This window comes from Aquarana catesbeiana, linkage group LG08 (genome assembly GCF_042186555.1).
Source record: "Aquarana catesbeiana isolate 2022-GZ linkage group LG08, ASM4218655v1, whole genome shotgun sequence".
Classification (NCBI taxonomy): Eukaryota; Metazoa; Chordata; class Amphibia; order Anura; family Ranidae; genus Aquarana; species Aquarana catesbeiana.
This window is the reverse complement of record NC_133331.1, coordinates 22,320,032-22,340,368: the sequence shown is the minus strand read 5'-3', so window position 1 is coordinate 22,340,368 and position 20,337 is coordinate 22,320,032. Positions and strand designations below refer to the sequence as shown.

General features: G+C 43.4%; 1 protein-coding gene across 1 annotated transcript; it reads right to left on the bottom strand.

Moving 5' to 3' along the window:
- Positions 1–19,102: 19,102 nt before the first annotated feature.
- LOC141106645 (olfactory receptor 1J21-like) lies at positions 19,103–20,064 on the bottom strand. The gene has a single exon (XM_073597589.1). The coding sequence runs from the start codon at positions 20,060–20,062 to the stop codon at positions 19,103–19,105; it is 960 nt and encodes a 319-aa protein (XP_073453690.1). The 5' UTR covers positions 20,063–20,064.
- Between the last annotated feature and the right edge of the window lie 273 nt (positions 20,065–20,337).

Below are 20,337 nucleotides of genomic sequence, written 5' to 3'. Positions count from 1 at the left end.
AAAGATATTGCACTGACAACCCCTATAAGGCGGTCTTCCCTCCAATTAAATATGACTGTGCAGTCCAATAGAAATCAGAGTTTGACCATAATGCCCATTGTTTAATGCAGCAGTTCAAACACACCCCCTTTATGGTCAGACACGCACCTCTGGTCAGACACCCCATCTCTACCTGCACACTACAAGTTTTTGTGTGCTGAGGGTTGCGGCCAAAACGTATCCCTTAAAATATAAATCCCTGGGGTGAAATGGCGGGAAGGGCATTTCCAAAAAGAGAAAACAATATTTTTAAGCATTTCCAAGTGAAAATCGATTATAAATCATAACATTCAGCAGTACAGAATTATAAATAGCCAAAACAATTGTGAGACTTCAATTGAGGTTTCAATTGTTATTTAATGAAATATACAAATTAAATAGGTCGATTGAACAATGAATCTTATCATACTAACCCCAAAAAACAGCAAAACTAAACTTATATTATTAGTATTATTATTATTAATAATAACACTATAAATATATATAATATATAAATATATATAATATATTTGTATAACATATTAATTCAAACACCACCAATTAGAATATATTCACATGTAATTATGACTGTTTTTAGAAGTCATTTTTAATCCATATGTAAATTGCCTAGTGGTGTAAAGCAATATTAAAAGGCTAAGTTCACCTTTCTGAACAATGTTACATGTTACACCAAAATAAGGATTACAGTTTTCTGTGAATGAATAAACTACAAGTACCCTCAGCCATTGCGGCTGATGACTTATAGTCTATTCATTCACAGAAAACTGAGATATGGGCAGACAGCTATCCTAAATATCCATTGCACCCAAGACCTGCTGAACGCAGGTGCAATGCTCTGCAGGCTCCTTAGAAAAAATTAATAAATACACTTTTTTTTTAACCTGCAAAAAGCTGAAGTTATCAATTAAAAACAAGTACACCTAAAAACCTAAAAAAAAAAAAATCAAAATGATTACATACATGGAAAGTAGATAAGACAATAGGGATTGTATAATCAAAGTTAGACAAATGTTCAAAAAACAATTAGAAGGCTGCTAAAGATAGACATGTGCACACTGAAATATTTCATTTCGGAATTTCGTTTTAATCCGAAAAATAAATTAATTTAGTTAACCCCCGAAATTCGTTTTTATTAATTTAGTTTTTTCGTTAAAATTGCATTCGTCCGAAAATCCAAATTAATTAAGGTCGAATCTGTCATTGAAGGCTTATGGTGTCTGTCGAATGTTTTGCTGCTTTGTCGAATCTTTGTTGTTCATGTTGAATGTATATAATTCAAACAGAAAATGGACTGGTGATAGTGATCAATGATCAGACAGGTAACAAGATAGGGTATATAGAATCTCAATCTATAATATAGAATCTATAATAATAAATCCCCCCCCCACAACACGGACAGCCTCTGAGGCTATCACAACACTAGCAACACTAGTATCACTATCAAGTTCACAACACTAATGCCGCGTACACACGGTCGGACTTTTCGTCTACAAAAGTCCAACGGACGCTGACGGACTAAAGCTGGCTGGTAATCCGATCGTGTGTGGGCTTCTCCGGACTTTCAATGGACTTTTTTAGCCTCAAATCCGACGGACTTTAGATTTGAAACATGCTTCAAATCTTTACGTCGTAACTACGACGGACCCCGAAATCCGCTCGTCTGTGTGCTAGTCCGACGGACAAAAACCCACGCTAGGGCAGCTATTGGCTATGAACTTCCTTATTTTAGTCCGGTGTACGTCATCACGTACGAATCCGTCGGACTTTTGTGTGGTCGTGTGTAGGCAAGTCCGTTCGTTAGAAAGTCTGCCACAAGTCTGCCACAAGTCCGCCGCAAGTCTGCCGGAAGTCTGTCGGACAGGCTGTCGGACTTTTGTAGACGAAAAGTCCGACCGTGTGTACGCGGCATTAGTTGAACTGTAGCTTGCTTCACTATTGTTCTGCTGCTGTGCTTATGCTTAATTGCTAAATAATTCAGGTTCTCTGACAAACGGACCAGCTAAGATTGACTGTCTTCTGAAATGATTCAGTGTGTGTGTCTCTCTCTGCTAGCAAATCATTAGGGAAAGTAAGTTGGCTGTACGTGTGTACTTAATTCTAGCTATTTTACTGCTCCTCCTCTTTGGTTACAATCAGCCAATAACATTCATCATCATCATTATTTTTATTTTACTTCCCCCCACCCAATTCCAGCAGCAATCTTTTCTCTCTATGTCAAATCTTTTCTCCCCTACGTCGAATCTTTTCTCTCTATGTAGAATCTTTTCTCCCCTACGTCAAATCTTTTCTCCCCTATGTCAAATCTTTTCTCTCTATGTCAAATCTTTTCTCCTCTACGTTGAATCTTTTCTCTCTATGTAGAATCTTTTCTCCCCTACGTCGAATCTTTTCTCTCTATGTCGAATCTTTTCTCTCTATGTAATCTTGGACTAATAGAGCTAAGGTTAGGCACATTCGACCACAGGTTTGATGGACACAGATTGTTATTGTCAGCATTAGGGATGAGCCGAAGACCCCCCGGTTCGGTTCGCACCAGAACCTGCGAACGGACCGAAAATTCGCACGAGCGTTAGAACCCCATTGACGTCATTTCAAAATCAAAAGTGCTCATTTCAAAGGCTAATTTGCATGGTATTGTCCTAAAAAGGGTTTGGGGACCCGGGTCCTGCCCCAGGGGACATGTATCAATGCAAAAAAAACTTTTAAAAACGGACAGTGATTTTAATGATGCTTAAAGTAAAAAAAAAAAAAAAGTGAAATATTCCTTTAAATATCATACCTGGGGTGTGTCTATAGTATGCCTGTAAAGTGACGCGTGTTTCCCGTGTTTAGAACAGTCCCTGCACAAAATGTCATTTTTAAAGGAAAAAATCTCATTTAAAACTGCTTGCGGGTTTAATGTAATGTCGGGTCCTGGCAATATGGATGAAAATCAGTGAGACAAACGGCATGGGTACCCCCCAGTCCATTACCAGGCCCTTTGGGTCTTGAATGGATATTAAGGGGAACCCCGCACCCAAATTAAAATAAGAAAAGGTGTGGGGCCACCAGGCCCTATATACTCTGAACAGCAGTATACAGGCGGTGCAAACAAGACAGGGACTGAAAAATTGGGCCTTAGGCACTGGTGCTGGTGCCACAACACTGCAACCCCTCACAGATACTCTAGTTGGAACGCAGAAATGAGCCCTGCTGCAAAGTATTGCATCAAAAATTGTAATTACACGCCCCTGTTAAACAAGGGCTGAAAAATTGGGCCTTAGGCACTGGTGCTGGTGCCACAACACTGCAACCCCTCACAGATACTCTAGTTGGAATGCAGAAATGAGCCCTGCTGCAAAGTATTGCATCAAAAATTGTAATTACACGCCCCTATTAAACAAGGGCTGAAAAATTGGGCCTTAGGCACTGGTGGTGGCGCCCAGGACCAAAAATGTTCTTACAAGCTATCAGCGTGATCATTGAGGAGGAAGAGGATAATTACTCAGGGATAGTCACTCAGCATCAGTATAGGCAGTCTTTGAAGGGATCTGAGATTTCAAAAAAAATTATTCGGTTACATCAGCATCAGGTGCTTGGTAGCTGGTGGTGATCCAAGACTGATTCATTTTTATGAAGGTCAGTCAATCGACCGAGTCGGTGGACAGACGCAGCCTGTGATCGGTTACAAAGCCTCCAGCAGCTCTGAATGTGCGTTCCGAAAGAACGCTGGATGCAGGACAGGCCAGTAGCTCAATTGGATACTGTGCAAGCTCTGGCCAGTGATCCATCCTCAAGACCCAGTAACCCAGAGGATTTTCGGTGGGAAAGGTGTCCAAGTCAGATCTTGCGATCATACCTTGGGGCTGCGGACCAAAAAATTGTCTGAACGCATCGGTCAGACGGCCACCTTCTCCACCGTTCCTTCTTTGACTGACCGAAGCCTCAGCAACACGTTGTCCAGAAACAGGAGTTTGTAACCTCCCAGTCTCTGGGAACGCATTGCACAGACCTTTCTGCAAGGCCTCTCGAAGATGCTTCATCCTCTGCTCCCTCTGCAATGGCAAGATAAGGTCCGCAACCTTACCCTTGTAACGTGGATCAAGGAGGGTTGCCAGCCAGTATTGGTCCTTCTCCTTGATACCACGAATACGAGGATCCTTACGCAGGCTTTGCAGGATCAGGGAGGCCATGCAGCGTAGGTTTGCTGAGGCATTCGGTCCGGAGTCCTCTGGGTCACTAAGGACGACATGGTCCGCAGCCACCTCCTGCCAGCCACGTACAAGTCCATGTGTTTCTTGGGACTGATCCCTTAAAGACTGCTGCTGATGCTGAGTGCCAGGCTCCACCTCCATACTGACACAATCTTCCTCCTCCTCCTCCTCCTCCTCTTCCTGTGTGATCGGCGGGCATGCAGGAACACTGTCTGGATAAAGGGGGCCTTGAGAGCTAAGGAAGTCCTCCTCTTCCTGCCTCTGTTCTGCTTCAAGTGCCCTGTCCATTATTCCACGCAGCGTGTGCTCCAACAGGTGGACAAGGGGGACAGTGTCACTGATGCATGCACTGTCACTGCTCACCATCCTCGTGGCCTCCTCAAATGGTGACAGGACAGTGCATGCATCCCTGATCATGGCCCACTGGCGTGGGGAAAAAAAAACAAGCTCCCCTGACTCTGTCCTGGTGCCATAGTTGCACAGGTACTCATTGATGGCCCTCTGCTGCGTGTGAAGCCGCTGCAGCATGGCCAACGTTGAGTTCCACCTGGTGGGCATGTCACAGATTAGGCGGTTCTTGGGCAGCTTAAACTCCTTTTGGAGGTCTGCCAGCCGAGCACTGGCATTATATGACCGGCGGAAATGCACACAGACTTTCCTGGCCCGCCTCAGGACATCCTGTAAGCCTGGGTACCTGCCCAAGAACCGCTGCACCACCAAGTTAAGGACGTGAGCCTAACAGGGCACATGGGTCATTTGTCCCTGTCGGAGGGCATAGAGGAGGTTGGTGCCATTGTCGCAAACCACCATTCCTGGCTTAAGTTGGCGTGGCGTCAACCACCTCTGAACCTGCCCCTGCAGAGCTGACAGAACCTCTGCCCCAGTGTGGCTCCTGTCCCCCAAGCACACCAGCTTAAGCACCGCATGGCATCTTTTGGCCTGCATACTTGTGTAGGCCCTTGAACGGCTACGGAGCACCGCTGGTTCTGAGGACAAAGCACAGGAAGAGGCCATGGAAGAAGAAGAGGAGGGGGTGGAGGAGAGAGGTGTGTCACAATCATTAGCATTTTGGAGGCGTGGTGGCGGAACAACCTCCAACACTACTGCACCTTGTCCTGCATCCTTCCCAGCTGTCAGCAGAGTCACCCAATGCGCCGTGAAACTTAGGTAATGTCCCTGTCCATGCCTGCTGGACCATGAGTCAGCGGTAATATGCACCTTACCACTGACCGCCCTGTCCAGCGAGGCATGGACATTGCCTTCCACATGCCGGTAGAGAGCCGGAATCGCCTTCCGTGAGAAAAAGTGGCGTTTGGGTACCTGCCACTGAGGAACCGCACATTCCACAAACTCACGGAAGGGGGCAGAGTCTACCAACTGAAAAGGCAGCAGTTGAAGTGCTAGCAATTTTGCTGGGCATGTGGATGGCTGGGAGCAAACTTCTTTCGGTGGTGCAGCAGCTGGGGCAGGGAAATTTGCCTGGTACAAGCTGACGTCGGTGTACCAAAAGCAGATTGCCCACAAGTACTTGGCTGTGACACACCTAATTCTTCACCTTCATTCCTCTCAGTTCAGGTCTCAGAGAGGACTGAAGGTATAGTGGGGTTGGAGATCTCAGCTGATGAGGAGCAAGGAGAGGTCCTCTTTGTTCTTTGGTGTGGGTCTTTTAAATACGTTTGCCAACGAACTGCATGGCAGGTCAACATATGTCTGGTCAAGCATGTGGTACCCAAGCGGGAGATGTTTTGGCCACGCGAGATACGCTTGAGACATATGTTGCAAATAGCAGCGGTGCGATCTGATGCACTCATCTCAAAAAAGGCCCACACCAAAGAACTTTTTGAATAACGCGCAGAGACTGCAGCGCCCTGCACATGTGGAGCTTTGGGGTGTGATGCAGTCAATGTGCTGCCCTTAGGCTGGCCCCTGGAGGGCATCCTGCCTCGTTGGTGATGTGCCGCCTCCTCCTCCTCCTCTCTCCTATCAGGCACCCACGTTGAGTCAGTGACCTCATCATCCACTCCCTCCTCATCACTGGAGCAAACCTGGCAGTATGCTGCAGCAGGGGGAGCATGATTGCCAGATTGCTGTCCTTCTTGGGCACCCCCTCTGTCCGTGCTCATGTTACTGCCTTCATCGAGCTCAGTATCATCATCAGAGCCTTCCAAACGCTGGGCATCCTCCTGGAGCATGTACCCAACACTGTGGTCAAACAGTTCGAGGGACTCCTCAGGAGGACATGGTGGGGCTAGGGAAGGAGTCACTGATGACATTGAGCCGAGGGAAGAGGCCGCTGCTTTGCCAGACAAAGTACCCTGGGCATGGGTGAGAGAGGATGAGGAGGATGAGGACGGCTTTGTCATCCACTTGACCAAGTCTTCCGCATGTTGCGGCTCAACACGGCCAGCTGCCGAGAAAAAGGCCAAGCGTGTCCCACGGCCACGTGCTGATGAGGATGCACCGTCTCCACGACCAGCACTAGACACAGAGCCTGCTTGCCCTCTCTTATTGGCTTGTGACTGTCTGCCTCTCCTTCTTGGCCTTCCAGACATACTAATGGCCTGTAGCTGCACTAAGCTGGGATATATATATATATATATATATATATATGTACTGATACTGCAGCTAGCAAAATCAACTGCCTGCCTGTAGTATGAGAACATCACCAACCTTTTACAGGTAGCTTTAGCTGAACACTGTGCAGAGCTCACAAAAAACTAACTTGTAGCTTTTTTAGCTGCCTGCGGTAGTGATAGGATCAGGAAAACACCACCAACCTTCTACAGGTAGCTTTAGCTGAACACTGTGCAGAGCTTGCAAAAAAATAACTTGTACGTTTAGCTGAACACTGTGAGGAGGACGCACCACACTAACTTGTAGATTTAGCTGAACACTGTGAGCAGGACGCACTGCACTAACTTGTAGCTTTAGATGAACATAGTGCAGAGGTCTCACTACACTAACTTGTAGGTTTAGCTGAACACTGTGAGGTGGACGCACAGCACTAACTTGTAGTTTTAGCTGAACACTGTGAGCAGGACGCACTGCACTAACTTGTAGCTTTAGATGAACACTGTGCAGAGGTCTCACTACACTAACTTGTAGGTTTAGCTGAACACTGTGAGGTGGACGCACCACACTAACTTGTAGTTTTAGCTGAACACTGTGAGGTGGACGCACAGCACTAACTTGTAGTTTTAGCTGAACACTGTGAGCAGGACGCAATCCACTAACTTGTAGTTTTAGCTGAATACTGTGAGCAGGACGCACCGCAATAACTTGTAGTTTTAGCTGAACACTGTGAGGTGGACGCACCGCACTAACTTGTAGTTTTAGCTGAACACTGTGAGCAGGACACACCGCACTAACTTGTAGTTTTAGCTGAACACTGTGAGCAGGACACACCGCACTAACTTGTAGTTTTAGCTGAACACAGTGAGCAGGACGCACCCCACTAACTTGTAGTTTTAGCTGAAAACTGTGAGCAGGACGCACCGCACTAACTTGTAGTTTAAGCTGAACACTGTGAGCAGGACGCACCGCACTAACTTGTAGTTTTAGCTGAACACTGTGAGCAGGACGCACCCCACTAACTTGTAGTTTTAGCTGAACACTGTAAGCAGGACGCACTGCACTAACTTGTAGTTTTAGCTGAACACTGTGAGCAGGACGCACTGCACTATCTGTAAATAGTCTAGCTGCCTGACTGTGGTACTAATAGGATCAAAAGAACACCAGCAATTTTCTTCAGGTAGCTGTAAATACTGTAACAAGACAAGCCTGCCTGTCAGTAAGAAGATAACAGGAACGGATCTAGCTAAACTGAATACAGTGTATATATATATATATATATATATATATATATATATATATATATATATGCAACACCTGGGATGCATATATATACACAATACACTGTAAGTGCAGCTATTTGACTGACTGTTCTGCCTAATCTATCTAACTTAAATCAAATGACACTGTCTGTCTCTCTCTCTCTCTATCTATGAACGCCGGAACGCACACTACACAGGGCCATGATGCAGGCGGCCTGATATAGTGTGTGGCGTATACTAAATCCCCTGAGCCATAATTGGCCAAAGCCTCCTTGGCTTTGGCCAATTACGGCTCTCTGTTCAGACGGCGCTGTGATTGGCCAAGCATGCGGGTCATAGTGCATGCTTGGCCAATCATCAGCCAGCAATGCACTGGGATGCCGCAGTGAATTATGGGCCGTGACACGCCACACAAATTTGGCGCGAACGGCCCGTAAAGTTCGGAATTCGGCTAACGGGTGAACAGACGATGTTCAAGTCGAACATGGGTTCGACGCGAACACGAAGCACATCCCTAGTCAGCATCATGTCGAATCTCCTATCTATATTGAACTGTTGTCACAAGGAAAACGAAAATAAAGCATTTGTTTATGTCGGATCTTTCGTTTTTCGGATTCTGTACTTTCGTTATCGTTTGTTAAAACGATAACGAAAATACCTGAAATTCGGACGAAAATGCATTCGGACAAAAACGAATGCACATGTCTGGTTGAAGATAAGAGAAAGGCAAATGCATTTCCTGACCAGTGAGATATTTATTATTCATGTATCAGACAACACAAGCAATACCAGAAAAGTGTGAAGAAATCATTTCTGTTTTCTTACGTTATTGCCCCATATCACTGTTAGGGGTGCGCATCTTCACTGGCCTCACGATTCGATTCGATTACGATTATCAGGTCCACGATTAACGATGCATCACGATTACTGCGCGCGGTTTTCATCCAAAAAATTTAAGTAGTCAGAAGAACTCCATTTTTTAAATTTTATCTGCTCTTAAAAAAAAGACAACACTCCTTGCATGTAGCAAAGTGTAAACAGTGCAGACAACTTAAAGAGGAGCTCCAGACTGCCCCCAAATGACTACAGGAGATGATCAGAGACTGCAGACATGCTACAGGAGATGATCAGAGACTGCGGACATGCTACAGGAGATGATCAGAGACTGCGGACATGCTACAGGAGATGATCAGAGACTGCGGACATGCTACAGGAGATGATCAGAGACTGCGGACATGCTACAGGAGATGGTCAGAGACTGCGGACATGCTACAGGAGATGATCAGAGACTGCGGACATGCTACAGGAGATGATCAGAGACTGCGGACATGCTACAGGAGATGGTCACAGACTGGGGACATGGCACAGGAGATGGTCACAGACTGGGGACATGGCACAGGAGATGGTCACAGACTGGGGACATGGCACAGGAGTTGGTCACAGACTGGGGACATGGCACAGGAGATGGTCACAGACTGGGGACATGGCACAGGAGATGGTCACAGACTGGGGACAATAATGCAGAGTTGTGGTGTGATGAAGGCACATAGAAGACAATTGTATGATATGGACTTGTGTCACAGCGCCCCCCCTCCCCCTCTGTACTTACATGCTGCTCCGCCGGTGCTGGTGGCAACCTGTAATGAGCAGGGCGATCTGCCTGCTCACCATCTCCCCCCGATCTCCACTCCAGCCGCCGGTGTTCCGCCGGTTGTCACATCTTTCCTGAGCAGGGAATTCTCCCGGGAGAGCGCTCCGTACGTAAAGCTTTTACTAGTGTGTGTATTTTCCGCTCATGTGACTCTCGGCCGCGCCTCCCTCCTCTCACGTCTCTCCTGATGTCAGCCCCGCCCGCCTCTCTTCTGACCTGCTAGCTCCAGTCAGTGGGCGGGGCTGAAATCAGGGGACTCAGAGGAGGGAGGCGCGGCCGAGAGTCACATGAGCGGAAAATACACACACTAGTAACAGCTTTACGTACGGAGCGCTCTCCCGGGAGGGGGCGGGGCCAGACATCGATTTTTCGGGTCGCATGCATCGATGCCGCATCGGGGACACCCGAATCGCGATGCATCGATGCTGCGATTAATTTCAGCAGCCCTAATCACTGTATTAAAATTACACTATGGGGATTTTTTACTCAAATAAAATAGTCTGTTCACTTGAGAAGAGGAGACTTTCCGACAGAAAATGAATCATTCCGTCGGACATTCCTATCGTGTGTGGGCTTCATCGGACTTTTTCTTTCTAAAATTCTGACGGACCTAGAAATAGAACATGTTTCAAATCTTTCCAATGGGCTCAACCCCTATCAGGAAAACCGAAGGGCAGTTATTGGCTACTGGCTATTGAACTTCCTTTTTCTAGTCCCATCATACATCATCGCATTCTAAACGAACGGACTTTGGTGTGATCATGTGTAGGCAAGTCCGTTTCAGTGGAACTCCATCGGAAAGACCGTCAGAGTCTACTCTGTCGGAAAATCCGGTCGTGTGTACGTGGCATAAGCCTGAGTTCACACTGATGCGATGCGGGAATCAGCGTGATTCCAGCGTCGGTTCCCGCATCGCATCTCTCCCGCAGGCATTTCACACTGCCTTCTGGAAACCGCTGCGGGTGTCATTACATTGTTAATGACACCCCCAGATCAGTTCACAGATCGCAGTGTGAACTGTGAACTCGCACAGGAGTTGGATTGCATAGGTGAGAACACCCATGCGATCCGATTTCAGTGCATCGGAAAAAAAGTCCTGTTCTGTATAAGATAACAAGTCTTCCAAAGGGGATTCCATGAGCTCCAGTCTCAAGGACCCAGACTGCGTCCGGATAGCGTGACGGAAAAAAAGGTATTTAAAGGTATTTAAAAAAGAACTTATTTTCCACGCCATGTCTATCCTTCAGCTTCTCAAGGAGATTACTGGTAATCTATATATTATTTTTGAATTATTAATTAATGTATGATTTTATAGCGATGGAACACAAAATAGTTTATTATTACTTATGGAGAAGGGGTGGGATTAAATAAGTTTGTACTTCTTCCCACTCCTTTTCGGATATGTAAACAAAATGATTGTTTATAGTTCTTTTTTCGACTTCTCTTGTAACTAGTTGTTTTGTGATTGTTTACTACTGAATGATTACCTATTTTATTTTGTATGGTTTTTTTTTTGTTTTTTTTAACATGTTCAAAATAAACTAAAACTAACTAACTAAAAAAAATAAAAAAAACAAAAAAACATGATTGGTTATTTTTTTTGAAAAGTGAATTTTTATTCTGAGCTAAGAGAAAATTCCCTTGCAAAGTTACATAGTTAATATGGTTAGTTTTTTTTTTTTTTTTTTTAACATGTTCAAAATAAACTAAAACTAACTAACTAACTAACTAAAAAAAAAAAAACTAACCATATTAGCTATGTAACTTTGCAAGTGAATTTTCTCTTAGCTCAGAATAAAAATTCACTTTGCAAACAAAATAACCAATCATGTACAAGGAAAATAATAAAACAGTATTCTTCCTGTCATGCAGTGGAAGTCAACAGAGCTTCGCCTCATTCACTAAGCTAAGGGAAAATTCCACTGCAAAGCGAACAACCTATTTGCCTTTTGTTAATTAGCCTCAATGAATACAGTTAACTTACAGTCCATACCCAACTTCACATATCAGTTTCCTGTTTTAAAATGTTCACTGTTGGCTGGTACTGACTCTTTCATTGTGCATTTTTTTAATAATACAAAATTGCTACTTCGTAAAAATTCCAACCACGACTGATCTAAGAGAACTGGTGACAATCCAGGATAGATTCAAATATTATTATTAATAATATGTCTTGTAAGTTCTTAGACATTTTTAATCAAAGGTGATAAACATTTATATGCAAACAGCTATTCACTATTTTCCATTCTTGGCCCTCCATGCCTTGAACGTGTAAACATTACGCCTATCCTCTTTCCCTGCTGTCTTGAAGTCCACATACAGAACATTTGTGGTTTAGGGGGAAATGTAGGTGATCAGATGGTGCATGTATAAAGCAGAATGCAGAGACTTGCTACAGAAAAACAAAGTATACTATGGCTTGATTTTCTTTATACCATCTTATCACTTACCATTTTTCAAAGAAGGTAAAAATAGAAAATGGAAAGTCAAACACCTAATAGAAAGGAAGCAAAAATGTGGAAAATTCATAATCTAAGAATATTAAGTTTATGCTCCATGAATTAAGTCTAACGGCAGCAAGCATCCTGCATGTCCACATTTTGCTCATCCCCTTCCCCAAAATCATGATCATGTTAATCAACCCCATGACAAGTGGCTATAGGATAAAATGACTACTGAGGTCCTGCTAACTTAATCACCTCCCCCTCCTCTAGACTGTTGATTGGATACTGATAAGGACATCCCTCTGCTTTCCGCTCCTGGAAGCAAGATCCAAGCCCAGACTGACAATATTGTACGATGCAGCATCATAGTGATGGCCTTTCTATCTCAGTTTTAGTTCATGTATGCAGGAAATTAAACAACAATGATTTCATATACCTACACTAGAAATATATAAAAATACACCAAAGTATTTAAATTATCAAACAGCAGAAATAATTTGGGTTTTTATAAGCAGATCTGCTTCCAACCGCTTTATTTCAGTACATTCATGAACCATCAAAGGCCATAGTTAAACCGATATCTCAGTCATACTTTTAAGTATGTCTAAATAAACAAAGAAAAAAATAGCTTTGCACATAAGGGTTATAGCTAGAAAGCTTTCTTGCAAACCTTTTATTTTGGTATGAACAGCAAATGTTACCTGACAGCATGACACACACTTAGAGAATCACAAATGTCTCCTTATGTAGTGATGAGATATATAAAGAGCAGTTGTGGCCTAAGGGAGGACATAGATGGCACCTCAGTGGGATTAAGATACAAAATAAAAATGATTGGAAATAATGATGCACTTGTGAATTAAATGATAAAGTAAAAGAAAAAAAAATATTCCAATTTAGAATCAAATCTAATCCAGTCTGACTTTAGGTACATTTAGGGTAGGGTGACGGATTTGGATCAGATTTGGATCTGCAGCTTCTGTGGGTGATGATAGTGCCATTGTCTTTCATGATGTCAACAGATGCTTTGGTGACAGGGAGAGTCAGATCCTTAGATACAGAATTGGATTCTACCTTGTGGCCAAGAAGCCAGCATAATGTATTATGAGATGCCATGATGGGTCGTATGTCCCTTATGGTTTGCAAAGTATGTTTCAATATGGTCACCATAATGTATTGTGTAGCCAAGATAGCCAAGATAGGCCCCACATGACCTGAGGAATATGATGGTACAGTATGAAGGGGATTAGTGAACATTTTTTAATTCCTTCACCCTTTTCATGCACATAACTAAGATGACACCCTATTCACTATTGATTGTAATAATTGGGCACATTCAGCTAGAGTTATTTTGTAATGTTGAAGACATTTGGCTACTTTTCCAAGCAGCTTTGTTGGTGGTTCTAATGGGTGCCCCCATTATCCCCAAGCAATTATACCACACAGGTATCCTATTTACCATAATGTGCTAAACCCTCGGAATGTATCAAGTAAGTTGTTGATTGTCGCAAACTAGGGATGTGATTCAAGTTCAGGTCAAGGTCAAGGTAGAGTTATCCTTTTGTATGTCCTGTGTTCAAAAGCACAGCAAACTATTGAGTAGGGATGAGCTGAACACCCCCCGGTTCGGTTTGCAGCAGAACATGCGAACAGGCAAAACATTTGTTTGAACACGCTAACACCGTTAAAGTCTATGGGACGTGAACTTGAAAAATTAAAAGTGCTATTTTTAAAGGCTTATATGCAAGGTATTGTCATAAAAAGTGTTTGGGGACATGTATCAATGCAAAAAAAAGTTTTAAAAATGTCCGTTTTTTTGGGATCAGTATTTTAATAATGCTTAAAGTGAAACAATAAAAGTGAAATATTCCTTTAAATTTCATACCTGGGGGGTGTCTATAGTATGCCTGTAAAGTGGCGCATGTTTCTCGTGTTTACAACAGTCCCTGCACAAAATGACATTTCTAAAGGAAAAAAAATAATTTAAAAGTACTCGCTGCTATAATGAATTGTCGGTCCCGGCAAAACACATAAAAGTCATTGAAAATAATGGCATGGGATTCCCCCACAGTCCATTACCAGGCCCTTTGGGTCTGGTATGAATATTAAGGGGAGCCCCGAACCAAAATTAAAAAAAAAAAATTGCGTGGGGGTCCCCCCAAATTCCATACCAGGCCCTTCAGGTCTAGTATGGATATTAAGGGGAACCTCATGCTACAATTAAAAAAAAAATGGCATAGCGGTCCCCCCAAAAATCCATACCAGACCCTTATCCGAGCACGCAAACTGGCAGGCCACAGGAAAAGAGGGGGAGCGAGAGAGCACCCCCCACATGAACTGAACCAGGCCACATGCCCTCAACATGGGGAGGGTGCTTTGGGGTAGCCCCCCAAAGCACCTTGTCCCCATGCTGATGGGGAAAAGGGCCTCATCCCCACAACCCTTGCCCGGTGGTTGTGGGGGCCTGTGGGTGGGGGGCTTAGCGGAATCTGTAAGCCCCCTTTAACAAGGGGACCCCCAGATCCTGCCCCCCATGTGAAATGGTAACGGGGTACAAATGTACCCCTACCATTTCACAAAAAAAGTGTGAAAATGTTAAAAAAAGGCCTGACACGGCTTGGGGACAAGTCCTTTATTAAAAAATAAAAAAATAAAACTGTCCCATGTAGTTTTCTTCTTCTTCTCTTGCTCCGCGATGGACCGAAAAAGAACAAGAAAAAAAACGCGACCGACCCGACTACATGGGAGGCACCCGCCATAATGATGGTCCTCTCAGGTGACAGCTCTTTTATAACTGAGGGCGGGGCCATGCGGTGATGTCGCCGGGTGACCCCACTCCCTCTGACACATGTAACCAGGTGGCCCCAGTTACATAACTTGGACCATGAGTTTGACCTATGAGTTTGATCTAAACCCAACTTGTTCGAAATTAAACAAAGTTAAACTTTGTGAGCATTTTTTTTTGTGATCACTAGATGTTTATTTTTTATATACTTATATATAAAATGTATTATTATGTATTATTAGTATGATATTATTTTTGTTATCGATGGATTAACCTTTCAATTATCTGAATATCTTTTATATGGCCCAGTCCTGAAGAAGCGGCGAAAGAATCATGAAACTCATTGATGAAGATGGTTGTTGTTTTATTTGTGAATGGTCTATGCACATAATTTATAGTTAATTTAATTGTTTCCTGTTTGGCCATTGCACACAAATGGTCAAACAGGAGCTCCCTGGATGTTGGTGAAAATACCTGTACATGCTCCTGCTTCTGCCGCTTTTGCACAGAAGAGGATGGGCATGCACCGGCATGTCCTGTGATCACTCTGTCCTTTGGACACAGTGGATCAAAGATCTGGGTATAGAGCCAATAAAACTGGCCATGTATCATGTTTTGGCTGTGACCAATCAAAGTGATCACACCTGTAAACAATGGCTGCATGATGCAGCCTTTGAACTGTTTCTTCTCACAGCGATCGGGACTGTAGTAAACATTTAGCAGTGCAGTGTCATAATGGTGACATCGTACTGCTGTGGCAGTGATATCACTATTTGTCAGTGCAGCAAGCCATTGTTTTCGATCACTTCCACAGCAGTACAATGTCACCAGACTGGTGCAACCGGTCACAGTGTCCCCAATCACCAGCACACCAATCACAGTGACACCATAATAGTGCAGCCAGTGACAGTGTCCCCAATCACCACCACACCAGTCTCAGCCTCACCATACCAGTGTAAGCCAGCAACTGTGTTCCTGATCACCATCACACCATTCCCAGTGTAACTAGACCATTGTAAGCCAGCAAGTGTTCCTGATCACTGCCACACTAGTCCAATTGTCACTGTATGCAATCAACAGTGTTTCTAATCACAACCACACCAGTTCCAATTTCACCAGTCCAGTGTAGACCAGCAACAATGTGCCTGATTGCCACCACATCAGCACAGTGTCACCAGTTTAGCAATCAACAATGTCCCTGATCACTGCCACACCTTTGCTGTTTTGCCTCTGACTTCCACCTGTACTGACCTTGACCCGTTTATTGACTTCATTTCTCCTAGCTGCCTTGACCAATCCTTTGCTTGTTTGATGACCATGTCTCTGCTGACAGAACCAAACAAGAGAATGTGTCAGGGAAGACCAGCCAGTACTCAAGATGGCCGAAGGAGAAGTCGACCTGTGACCTCAGCCTGTCAGGGAAGACCAGCTAGTACTCAAGATGGCCAACGGAGGAGTCTTTTGTATGTACCTCTATTTCTTAAGTCCTCTGGGTGCTAGGGTGTCCAATGTGAATATCCAAAATATCTCCCTATAGCAAAGCTTATTAAATCTCTCAGCCAAGGACCTACATTTTGGGATCACCTCTATAACTCAAACTTTAAGGCCCTCTGTAGGCTTCTGATGTTTTAAAGTAAAATGTCTGGGGATACTGTGATCTTCATCTCCCTTCTCTAGGAGCCATTTGTTTGTACAGTTGGTGAGTTGGTGTGTGGATGCATAGGATACCTTCAGCTTGTTGGCCTGTTTAATGACCAGATCATGATTATTGGTTAGATGATTAACTGTTCTCCTATCTTGGAAACTAAGATTATGGCATTTTACTTTTGAAGCATTGACATTGGAAAGTAAGTGAAAAATATCTCAATAGGTAATCTGGTAAAATATATCAATGAAGGATCCTCTGGTATGGACTGGCTAAAAAGTGGACTGTGGTTTGAAACCAGCGTGTGATATCTGAAGATCACTATCACTGTAAAACTCCTTATTGTCAGGTCAAAGTTCTTCTAGCGTGCCCAAGGCTAGGAGATTTTTCACATCCCAGCTCACCGGAGTATCATCAATAGGAAGAGTGTTGTCAAGGTCATGGTTGGAAACCTTGGAGGTGGTGGGATCTTTCATATTATAAAACCTTGTGAGAGTAAATTTTCTTACAAATTTATTAAGGTCCTTGAAAAGTGTGAAGGCATTGGGATAATATGCTATTAGAGACTGGGAGTATAGAGTGAATATTTTTATTGTCTCAAGGGTGGTTCCGCCAGGTCCTCCTTTTCCCTCCCCCCCCCCCCTTCCATCTTTTCTCTTTCTTTTCTTTTTTCTATTACTCGATAGTGGTGGGTGAGCCCTAAAAAAGAGTTGTTGTTTTGGGAGAGGATGTCAGGAGCATGGGACATGTCTAATGATGGAACTGTATTATCACAATTAAAGCATCTTTTTCCTTCTATCAGGGAATTGTGATTGGGAATGGATGGAGGGCCTAGAACCTGTGGGCTACTAAAGACTCTTGGCAGGGGTTTGCCTGTGGGGGGAGGGAAGATTTTATTTTGTGGGACTGTAAAACCTGTAATGTATTTGGCAGGATAATGGTTATACTTATATTTATATATTTATAGCTGTATCTATAGCTGATAGAGCTTCAGGAGCCATGTGATGCTATCAAGAGAGAATGGCACAAAACCTTTGAAGAGGGTTTCCAACACCGTACCAAAGCCATATTAACCGCTTCAGCCGCGGAAGATTTTACCCCCTTCCTGACCAGAGCACTTTTTGCGATTCAGCACTGCGTCGCTTTAACTGACAATTGCGCGATCGTGCAACATTGCACCCAAACAAAATTGACATCCTTTTTTTCCCACAAATAGAGCTTTCTTTTGGTGGTATTTGATCACCTCTGCAGTTTTTATTTTTTGTGCTATAAACAAAAAAAGAGCGGCAATGTTGAAAAAAACGCAATATTTTTTACTTTTTGCTATGATAAATATCCCCCAAAAATATATAAAAAAAACTTTAGGCTGATATGTATTCTTATACATATTTTTGGTAAAAAAAAAATCACAATAAGCGTATATTGATTGGTTTGCGCAAAAGTTATAGCGTCTACAAAATAGGGGATAGTTTTATGGCATTTTTATTATTAATTTTTTTTTTAGTAGTAATGGCGACAATCTGTGATTTTTATCGGGACTGTGACATTATGGCAGATACGTTGGACAATTTGGACACATTTTTGGGACCATTGGCATTTTTACAGCGATCAGTGCTATAAAAATGCATTGATTACTGTAAAAATGTCACTGGCAGTGAAGGGGTTAACCACTAGGGGGCTATCAAGGGGTTAATGTGTTCCCTATTGTGTGTTCTAACTGAAGGGGGAGGGGACTGTGTAGGGGAGATGTCAGATCACTGTTCATACTCTGTATGAACAGACGATCTGTCTGTTCTCCCCTCAGAGAACTGGAAACTGTGTGTTTACACACACAGATAACGGTTCTCCGTGTGCCCCGAGCAATCGCGGGAGCCCGGCAGTGATCATGACTGCCGGGCACTCGCATCGGCTCCGTGAGCTAGCAGGGGGCGCACGTGTGCCCCTAGTGGCCAGATCTAGAAGCGACGTAACATGATGGTGATTCTTGCAGCAGAGCCATGTTGCCACAGTACAACTGCGGTGGCTGGTCAGCAAGCAGTTAACATTTCTGGCCCTGAGTGGACATGGCTCTAATAAAAAAGTATTTGGTATAAATCATTTAATGAAAATCAGGTTAAAATGGTAGTAAACTCTGTTCTATAATAAGGCTTACCTGTAGATACTGTGAATATCTCCTAAACTTGCACTGTTTAGGTGATATTCAGAGTGCATGCAGCCGGTGACATCTCCGGCACATGCGCTCTAAAGGTCCATACAGTGCCAGACCTTCAGAGCCCGTTCCCTAAATGGCAACTTCCACGCTCATGTGCGGGAGTGGCATCTTTGCGCCACTGGCCACTCATGCAGCAGGAGACCATGAACTCAGAAGAAGGACCGGGGGAAAATGGAAGCCTTCTCAGCAGTGACAGCACAGTGCTGGAGGGCTTCGTTTTAAGGTAAGTCTCTCATAATGTATTCTAGCACTAGCGAAGCATATATTTAGTTATTTATTTATTTTTATGGTTGAACTAGCTCAACTGAAACTCCATGTGCTATGTGCTCTCAGGTTCCACTTCCTTTTTATATTTTTTATAGCATTGAAAATATCTTTGTTCCTCAAAGCGTAGACAAATGGGTTGAGCATTGGAACCACAGCCATATAAACCAAGGTCAGCAGTTTGTCCAGGTCCTTAGAGCCTTCAGATTCTGGTTTGGCATAAATTATAATGATTGGACCATAGAATAATATTACTGTAGTGAGGTGGGAGGTGCAACTGGAATAAGCTTTCAGTCGTCCCTCTGAGGATCGGATTTTTAGAATGGTGGAGATGATGAATACATAGGAGGTTATAATAAGCAAAAAAGGAAAAAATGCCAGCAGTACATCCTGACATAACATAAGTATGTATCTGCCTGTAACATCACTAGAGGTTATTAAATAAAGTGCTTTCTGATCACAGAAGAAATGGTCAACATTTTGTGTGAGACAGTAGGATAAGAGAGATGCAGATAACAAATTGATTGTTGCATTAGTTACAGATATAAGCCAAGTAAACAGAGCCAATGCAATGCACACATCTTTACGCATGAGTAAGGAATATTGTAATGGTTTACAGATTGCTACATATCGGTCATAGGACATGGAGGTGAGTAGAAACATATCACAATAACCTGACAATGGGAAGAAGAAGACCTGAGTCATACAGGCAGAGAAAGACATCCAATGGTCATGTGTTAGGAGTATGGAGAGCAGTTTTGGAAGAGTAACTGAAACAAATATAACATCGTTAATAGCAAGATTACTCAAGAAAAAATACATTGGAGTATGGAGCTGGGGAACCAAACACACCAACAGCACAATCGTCATGTTTCCAAGTATAGCCATTACATATATCACTAGAACTGCAATGAATAGAAGACATTGTCCAGTTTGAGTGAAGGAAAATGCTGAAATGAAGAACATGTTTCCGGTACTGTTAGCGCACTCCTCCATTTTCCCTGCATGAGAAAAAAAACGTAAAAATATATAGTTGTTACTTTTTGAAATTACTTAAACTGGAAGTCCTTGCTAAAACTAAAATGCATCCATCTATAGACACCCATGATCTAACACTAACCTATCTAGCCCTGTAAAGAAAAAAATAATATACATACCTTTTTTGAAGGCAAACCGACCCGATCTCCAGTGGCGTAAGCTCTGCAGAGGACACGCCTGACAACGGCTGTGAAATGAATGGGATATGATATCACCCATAGACTTGCTACGTG

Bases quoted from the DNA above. Each gene is read 5' to 3' on its own strand.
- LOC141106645 (XM_073597589.1), bottom strand. From the start codon at position 20,062: ATGGAGGAGTGCGCTAACAGTACCGGAAACATGTTCTTCATTTCAGCA.